General features: G+C 59.3%; 1 protein-coding gene across 1 annotated transcript; it reads right to left on the bottom strand.

Annotated features, from left to right (window-relative positions):
* Positions 1-2122: 2122 nt before the first annotated feature.
* CPNE6 (copine 6) lies at positions 2123-7224 on the bottom strand. The gene is made up of 16 exons (XM_033851297.2): positions 7042-7224; positions 6436-6615; positions 6008-6082; positions 5782-5856; positions 5539-5622; positions 5359-5448; positions 4882-4986; positions 4571-4657; positions 4273-4332; positions 3874-4007; positions 3743-3797; positions 3599-3650; positions 3136-3269; positions 2787-3023; positions 2414-2588; positions 2123-2314 (listed from the first exon to the last, which is right to left on the bottom strand). The coding sequence occupies exons 1-15, from the start codon at positions 7207-7209 to the stop codon at positions 2451-2453; spliced, it is 1674 nt and encodes a 557-aa protein (XP_033707188.1). The 5' UTR covers positions 7210-7224; the 3' UTR covers positions 2123-2314; positions 2414-2450.
* Positions 7225-9212: the final 1988 nt, after the last annotated feature.

Below are 9212 nucleotides of genomic sequence, written 5' to 3' on the forward strand. Positions count from 1 at the left end.
TGTCTCTCTGAGGGCTGAGGTGAGACTTCCCCCAGCCTGACAAGGAGCTGAGAGAATGCAGCTTTTGTGAATTAAACTTGAAGTCTAGGCACAACTGTACGCTATTGGCTAGATGTTCTTGCAATTTAAGAAGTGTTTATTCTATATCCTTGCTCCAGGCCTGTGTGTGTGTGTGTGTCTGTGTGTGTGTGTGTGTCTGTGTGTGTGTGTGTATGACAGAGAGAAAGAGAGGGAGAGGGAGAAGGAGAGAGGCTGGATAGCCCCCACCTGGGCGGAGTGCAGCATCTCAGTTCTGAAGCCCCAATGGAAATGGGGGGGAGGGGTGGGGATTGGGCCAGATGGAGCCTCCCCCTCCCACCTCCACTGCATAGAAGCCCAGGAACAGTAGTGACCCGGCCAGGCCTGCCTGTGGCTATCCTGGCGGCTCACAGTTGCCATGGTAACCCAGCCCTCTAGTTCAGCAGCCTACAGAGAGAGTGGGTGGGGGCTCTGGGCAGAACAGAGGCATTGGGCTGGGAGCAGTTACCTGGGAGCAGCCTCTGTTGTAGGTCCTCTAAGGGAAATAATAAATGGGGAGAAGGAGTTGGGTGTGGGGGAAGAGGCTCCCATATGTCTCTCTTCCTTTCTGCCCCCTCTACCCACCCCCTCCCCAGCTGTCTCTTCCCATCCCCGTTCTTGTTCCCTCCTCCCCCTCCTCTAGCCAAGCTCGTCCCTCCTCCACTCAGGAGACTGCCATGGGAGTCCTTTCCTCTATCTCCACCAGGATTTCTTTCTCTTCTCTCCCTTTCCCACTACTGGCTACTGGCCACCCTCTTTGACTCTGGCTTCTCTCTCTGAGTGGCTCACGGCACCTTTAGCCTCTCCTCCTCCATCCCCTTCCACGTGCATCGTTGAAGGGAGAGGCTGGGGCAGGGAAGGTCCTTCTAGGAGCCCAGCTCTTCTTCCCTCACTCTGGATATCCCTCAGATCCTCACCTGCTCTCTACAGCTGTGATCCAGACCCACTACTGCTCTTGCCTGCCTTCCTTAACTGGCTGAGGCTCTGCACGGCACACATATGGGCAGAGACGCCCATCCATACGCACCTCCACCCGTACACACAACTGGGCCATGTTTACACACACTTGGGTCACAAGCTGAGGGTCACACGGATTCACCTCAAACAGAAGTTGCACACTCATGATTAAATGTGGATCCTTTAGTCAGATGGGCCTGGACTCAGGTTCCAGGCTTACCAGTTCTTCTTTGACCATATGGGTGAGCTTCAATCGAGCTTCATTTGCTTTGTCAGGAAAATGGGGAAAATAATGGTAACTACCTAGTGAGAGTGAACGCATTTAAAACACACTAAGTACAAAGCTTCACACATGCTAAATGGCAATGTTTGCTATTGTTGTCAATGTTATTAAGAGTACACAGGGAGTTCCCTGGCGGTCCAGTGGTTAGGACTCAGAGCTTTCACTGCGGGGGCCCGGGTTCAGCCCCTGGTCAGGGAACTAAGATCCCACAAGCGTAAGGTGCGGCCAAAAAAAAAAAACAACAACTGTACACAGCTGGACTTCTGAACCACTAAAGGCCACACTCTGGAGAGTCAGGGATATGCAAAGCATGAACACACACACACACACACGTACACACACACATTCACACACCAGGAAAACCAGGCTGCAAAGACCTTAGGTACCCCCTCTGTATTCATAATTCGCTAGCAGACCTGCTGCCCTCCTTCAGTCCTGCACCCCATGCCTCCCGCCCCTTCTCAGGCTGCCTCACAGCTGTGTGAGGGCTGGAGTTCAGCCCCTGGGGGGCTCAGCTGGGCTTCTCTGAAGACAGCTTAAGAGGGCATCAACTTGCCCCCTTGACAGCCCCTTATTACCCCTCTATCTCTGGTAATTAACCCCCAGGGGGCCTGGGCCCCCCTGGGGTTGGGAGGTGACGGTAGAGACTCCTCAGACCTCACTGGCACATAGTTGGGGTGAAACTGCAGAGCCACCAGGCTGTCTGGGGAGCTCTGGCTCAGAATTCAAAACGTGCTGGTCCTCATTTCTTAATGGTGTATGCAGGGTGCTATGGACTGCCCAACGGGCATCTGAGGCATGATGGGTAGAGGCTGAGGTGCTAGGAGTGGTTCCCTTTATTAACGGCCAGAAAGTCAGGATCACTGAAGAAAGTCACTGAGGGGCCACAAGGCTGAGGGGTATGGGGCCTGGAGAGATGGCGCAGGGCTCACCACTCACTTCCAGGACCCAGGGGACACAGCTGGTCCAAGAGGGAGAGGCACCGGTCACTTGAGTCACAAGGGTCAGGACAGGCACCTGGGGGAGAATGGGATAGTCATAAGCACCCTCGTCTGCACCACACCCAGCCGAGATGGACTCCACCAAGATCCACCCCGCTAGCGTCCCAGGACTCACTGAGAGACTGAGGGAGTGTCGGTCCGGTTGTCGGCTGTCACAGGCTAGGGCTGGGCGTCGTGGCTGGCGTGCAGGACCTGGGAGGCCCGGGGCTGATGCCCTGGCTGGCGTAGTACTCCACCACCTGCCGGGGCACCTCGGCCAGGACGCACTTAGCTAGCGCAGAGGGTGCGGCCTGGGATGGGGACGGGGGTGTGGTTAGGGGCGGGAGAGTGGGGGAAGGAGGGGCTCAGGTAAGAGGCGGGGCTTCGGGTGGCCGGCTGAGCTCCAGCGTCCTTCGCAGGACATCAATCAAGTGAGAGAGACTGGTCAGATTTGGGCGGCAGGAGGAGCTGAGGAGTCCTTCAGCAGGGAGGGGCCTCCGGGCACTCACGTCCTTGAAGTCCCGGAAGGGCACGAACTGGACGATGTCGCGAGCTGCGGGCACCCCTCGGGGGCAGCGCAAGGGACCGTCATCGCCGTCCAGCAGCCGCATGTCGGAGAAATCGGCGTTGCCCACGCCCACGATGATGATGGACATGGGCAGGCGGGAGGCGCGCACGATGGCGGCGCGGGTCTCAGCCATGTCGCTCACCACACCGTCCGTGAGCACGAGCAGCACCGAGTACTTCTGAGGGCAGGCAGAGGGGGAGGAAGGGTCAGCTCTGCGGCCTTGGCACCGGCCCCAAGCCCGGGCCTCACCCGAGGACACCAGGTTGCCCGCTTCAGCTGGGGCTCCTCACCGTGGCTTGGCCAGTGCTCTGCTCCCGCTGGGCTGGCGCCGCCACGCGGTTAATGATGGGGGCCACGTTGGTGGGGCCATAGAGCTGGATCTGGGGCAGGCAACGGCGATAGGAGGTGATGACCCCCGAGATCTCTGTGGGCAAAGAGGTGAGGAGGGCAGAGATTAGCGGGAGCCCTTCCTGAACCCGCTTAAAGCAAGGAGGTGCTTCTCTGTCTGAGGACTGCCCTGCCACCAAGTTCTTCACTAAGCAGGAGAGTTGGACGGTCCAGGTGCTGGCAGAGTTGGGTGGGCAGATACTGGGCCAGGGGCTGGAAGTCTTACCAAATGAAGGCGGGTGTTGGATGGGTGAAGGGGCTGGGAGCAGGGCCCAGGGGAATGGAGTCTGTGCTCCTGCATGGGGTGTACAGGAGTAGGCAAGCTGCATGCAGGGAGGCGGGGCTGGTGGGAATCTCCTCTCTTACCTTCACACTCAGGATTTTCCGGGTCAAAGTTGATAGCAAAGTCATGGGACACCTGTGAGGGTAGGGTGAGGCCAGCCAGGGCATGTTTTTCCTTCTCGTCTGACCCTCCCAACATCTGCTCCCTTCCCCTCGCACCCAGCCTACCTCAAAGTTGGGGGGGATTCGAGCCCCAAAGCCAAACGCTGGGAACCGTTTGTCACTGGGGAGAAGAAAAGTCTGTGGGGGCCCATTGGGCAAGGCGTCCCTGCCTGTCCAACACCCCGACCTCCTGCTACCTGTCGTAGTCCTGGCAGATGCCTCCCACTGCACGCAGGGCCTGCAGGTAGTGGTTGGGCTGGCGGGGGCTCAGGCAGTGCAGGGACTGGCTGCTCCTCGGGTCCCCGTTGGAGGCGGTGAAGTCAATGGCCACCTGGTGGAGATGGGGAAATTGTTATGGTGCATCCGTGAGCGCCAACAGAGAGGCTGGGCCAGAGCTAGGGCCTGTAGGGAGGCCTAAGGTGAATCTAAACAAGCCCACCGGTAGTCTCATCATAGAGTCGGGTGAGGGGAACAAGCTGACCACGCTAAGGCTCATGAGAGGTCCAAGGAGGGGCAGTGGGGATTCTGAGCTCTTTCTGTTCACTGTGGGCCTAGCCCCTCCCTCTTGGCCATGTCCCCGTCCCCTGGGCCTTTACCGTGAAGTTGATCTGGCAGCCGCCCATGATGTAATCCAGGAAGGTGTGCACCTTCTCCACCTGGTGGGAAGGGGGGAGTAAGGTGGAGGGATGGTCCCTTGAGGAGGAAGCTGGGTGGGGCTTCTGCAGCAGAAAGGGAGGGGCCAGAGTTTTTGAGGTTGAAGTTGGTGGTGGATAGGGCAAGGGTTCTCAGTTCCCAGGAGCAGAGAAATGATCTTTGAAATGAGGGCAGGGTTGAATCTGAGGTTGCCTCGGGGGTCAGGGTGGGGCAGGGCTTGAGGCGGACACTGGAATTTACCGTGCATTGGGCCAGCACTACGGTCCCTGAGCTCTTGTAATTCTTCTTCTTGTCCCGGTACTTGGGGTTGATACAGTCCCACTGCATCTAGACCCCACATACCCCACAAGCCCAGGGTCACATCACGTGACCCTTCCTCCCCCTTCCAGCGGAGCCTCCCAGAGTGAGACCGCCATGGCTCAGTCCTCAGGCTGAGCCCAGGGCTTTCCACCCTCTCCACCTCCTATCACGTGAGGGGGGGCTCTTCAGCATCACCCTCGGGATTCTCCCAGGGATCTTGGTGGGGTTCTGGCTGAGGGTCTTTGTGGCACCTCCTGCCCAGGGTTTGCTGTTCCTTCCTGCATCTCCTGGAAGGTGCTGGTGAACTCGCCGATGAAGTCATGCTTCCCACTGGAGTCATAGTCATACACCAGGAACTGAGAAGGCAAGGGGGGTGGGGCGGTCAGGGTCGGGGAGGCTTTGCAGAGGTTCCTGGGGGCAGGAGAGGGACTCAGGGTGGTAGGGGCCCAACAGTCACTAGGCCCAAACAGATGTCCTCAACCTGCCTAGAGAAGCCACTTGCTGAACTTCATCCTTTGTCTCAGTCCGGCAGGGACTTTGGCCTCTGCTAGAAGGCACACACATAGGAACATTGAGCTGTGACTGGTTCTTTACCCGCAGCGGGAAGGGGTATCACATGGGGGAGAGGGAGGGGCTTGCACACTCGGGGGTGGGGGTGAGGGTGGGGGAACGGTCTCCGGCAGAGGCCGGATGCTCCAACGGGCCACCCTTGTTTGCAGGGGCCTCACCTTGAGAGGCCGGTGGACATCGCAGCTGCACAGCGAGTGCAGGGACAGACGGAACGGCTCCCAGCTGGGGTTCAGATTGTTCTTCACCACCTTGAAGAGGCACAGAGAGCTGGTCACCCCTGATCTAGTTTCCCCTGCTCTGCCCTTCCTCCTTCCTTCCTCCCAGCCCCAGGCACCAACCTCTGTCCTCCAGACCAGCTGGTCGCTCTGGTCCCCATTGGTCTTATAGATCTCCATGAAAGGGTCAGACTTGCTGAACAGATCCTGGGGACACGGGGGAAAGCGTCCATGAGCCTGGTGAGGTCTGAGGGGGAGGTGGCTAACACCAAGAAGGGAGCAGAGCTGGGACCTGGGATTTGTCCTGAGCAGGGGGGCTAGGCTCCCTAACAGTAGAGATGGGGACCTGGACTCTGGGTTTCCAACCTTGTTGTCCAGCTTGTGGGCTCTGAAGGTGAGCTGCACATAGTCATTGGTGCCAGATACCTCTTCGGCCACGATCTGCAAGGCGGACACAAATGATGGGATTCCCCCAACCCACTCCCACAAGGCCCTTTCCCTTAGGTGGGAGCTAGCCATGATGTCACCATGGATGTCCATGCAGGGGCATTGAATGCCCTGCCCGAGGGTGAGTACAGGTGACTTTGCCTACCGTGATGGTGGACTTGCCCGCGTTCTTCCCATTCTTCAGGAGCAGCGGCTTAGTGACCTTGGTCTGTGACACAACCTAGGGATGGAGGTGGAGGGGGGCCCAGCTGTGACACCCCCACCTGCTTTGGCCAGGGTACAAGGGACAGGGTAATAAGGGCCCTTTGAGCTCTCACAGGGGCTGCGCTTGGGCTAGGATTGGACTTAATTTCCACAGCAACCTTAACGGGTAGGCACTGTGACCCGCATTGTTTAGATGAGGAAACTAAGACTCAGAGAGGTTAAATATCTAGCCCAAGGCTGCACAGCTGGTGAATGGTGGAGACGGGGTCCAAGCCCCGACTGAACTAGCTCCAGAGCTTATCCTCTGTCTGTTGGCTTCCAGAGGCAGAGCGATGGGGGTGGGGGTGGGGGTGGGGTGGGAATGCAGACCTGGCCCAAGGTGCACTCGGTAGAGCCGAGGAAGGTGTCATTGCGGGGGCTGGTGGCTCCGTCCTCGGCGTCAAACACGTGGAACTGCAGGGGCTGCTTCTCCTCAAAGAAGTACTCGAGGGCCAGCACCCGGGAGAAGACAGGGCTGGAGCAGGAGCGCAGCACCTCTGTGCGCTCCACCTGCGGCAGAGGGGAGCGTGTCCTCTGGGAACCTGGGCTGCTTTGCCTTGCCCTGGACCGCCCCGGGCTTGCCTGCCTTCCTCAGGCTTCCGCACCCCAGCGACTAGCTCTTCTCTCCCTGGGCTGAACCCCAAGCTCAGGGTGTTGCCAGCCCCCAGGACCATCAGCCCGCTGGGGCTGTCATATTTGGGAGCGGTGCCACTGACTTCGGGGGCGATCTCAGGACCCAGTGGGACTCTGTGGGCTTTGGAATCTGTAAAACGGTCTGTGTGCGTAATGATGGCATCCCCATCCGCGGGGTTACCCACACAGCCTGGAAGAGGCCCCTGGGAGTCCTGACAGTCCCCCACGAGGCTGTCACTGCCCCCACCAGCCTCCTCCCTCTCAGTCCCGGAGGTGAGTGAAGGAGATCCCAGCCGCTCTCACCTCCACCCACTGCTCATCGGAGTGGAGCTTGAGCAGCACGCAGGGGTGGGGCTTGGTGAGCGTGTCTCGGTCTAGGAGGCCGTGGCAGGACACCCGCAACTCCACTCTCGAGGCCCCCAGCGTCATGGCTGGGGGCTCAGGCACCCATGCCATCTCCGGGTCGGACATGTCACTGTGGGGACAGAGCAGATGGCCTGGACACTGGAAGGGGAACCCCTGCCAGGGGCGGGGTCTGTCTCTGGGAGCCACGGCCCCACCCCTTTGCCCTTCTCCCTGAGGCCCTGGCATCTCATGGACCTGCTTCCCAGTGACCTCGCTCAGCTTCCCCTGAGCACTGAGCTGGCGAGGGTGGAGGACCCGAGCCCCCCACTCCTGCACAGTCCAGTGCTCCTGTCACCCCTGCTGGCCTCATATGCGTGGATGGGGCTGGAGAGGGCTAGAGGGCTGGGGGGGGGTTCCTGGCAGCCTTGCTCCGCAGCCATCAATTGATCTACACTTTCTGCTACCTCAGCACCTTCTGCTATTTCCTGACTGATGTCTGAGTCAGCGCTGCACTCAGTCTTGGCTCAAAGGAGCTAAACTGGGGCAAGGGGTCCCTGGCAGTCTGAAGAGGATGGTCAGGAATGGAGGCTGCAATGGGCAGGAGGAGGCAGATTGGAAGGTACCCTCCGGGGCTGTCCCCATCCACCTCCCCCGACTCACCTTCTGGTTGGCTGACGGAAAGGGAGGGATGGTGGGCTTGCAGAGTGAGAAGCAGAGCCCAGTCCCTGCTGAAATCTCCTCCAGGTTCCTGGCAGTGGCTCCCACTATGACAACGCTGGCTTTCCTCCCCACCTCCCCTGTTCTCACACTTCTTGGCAGCACTGGCACTGTCTCTTAGCGACAGGATTTTTGGGGAGCCTCGGCCCCCTCCATGCTGCCCGTGGGATGCACGCACGCCACCCTCCCCCAGCAGAGGCACCAAGCTTCGGGCAGCAGCAGGCAGGGGTCCGCTGGCCTGAGTTCATGGCGGGGCCATCCATCTATCTTTGTCTGTCCACATCTCAGGGTGAGGCTGTCTGATCCCATGTCGTGCTTCCCCAGCGAGTGTCCGTTGGTGTGTCTGAATGCCCCCACCCCGTGTCTGTCCCCTAGTCGGGTGTCGGTCTTCAGGAGGGTGTGACAGTTCCCCTACCTCCCTCAGAACTGGGACCCTTCCCTGGCTGGGTCCCCCCCTCCCCACAGCGTGTGCCTTTCTGGAGACGTGAGGGAGGGTCTGAGTTGAAGGGGTCCTCTGCATTCCAGCCACAAGTCTCCCAGCTCTCACAGGTCCCCTGAGTTGGGCAGGGGCATGTGATGGTGAGGGTATTGGGCAGGACTAGAGACCTCTCTGGAGGCTGGGGGCGATGTTGTTATGGAGACTGGGCCAGGCTGGACCGGGCTGGGGCTGGGCTAGGGAGGAAGGGTGGGCTCACCTGGGCTCTAGGCGGGGGCTCCTCTCTCCAGCTCTCTGGCCCTGGCCCTGACTCCTTTGGTGTTCCAGCCGCTGGCGCAGGCTCCGGCTCCGGCTCTGCAGCTATTTATGGGGCCTGGATGGGGAGGGGTGGGGGGGGCCGCAGCACCAGCTCCCCCCGCACAGACCGGTTGGGAGGGAGAAGAGGGGAGGGGCAGGGCCACTGCCTAGGAGGAGCCACAGAGCCGGAGGAGGAGGAGGGCGGGCTGGGGGTGGCTCAGACGCAGGACCCCTGCAGACAGTGACACACATCCTCCCCTTCATGCCACACCCACACCCCGCATCACAGAGATGCACACGTTGCGGTGGTGCGTGCACGCACACACATTCACACCGGGAAATGATGGAGACATATGCACACACGACTCACAGGCTCACACGTATCTTGACACAAACAGGTGCCAGCACATAAACTCACTGTGACACCATGACAGTTACAGCCCTACGCATACACATAGGGAAACACACCCGGTCTCACAACACTCTCTGTATCACATTTGCTAAGGACATTCACAGTCATATAGAAAAGAACACTGGGCTATACTTGTCACACACAACATACTCTCATTCACGCCAACCAACCCGAATACGACAGAATGGAGATCTTCACGTGCTTCTTAAAAACCATCATGTACCATGCTAAGGCTCATAACTTTGAGAATTCAAAGTTCCCTAGCCA

The sequence above is a fragment of the Tursiops truncatus genome, chromosome 2, assembly GCF_011762595.2.
Source record: "Tursiops truncatus isolate mTurTru1 chromosome 2, mTurTru1.mat.Y, whole genome shotgun sequence".
Taxonomy (NCBI): domain Eukaryota; kingdom Metazoa; phylum Chordata; class Mammalia; order Artiodactyla; family Delphinidae; genus Tursiops; species Tursiops truncatus.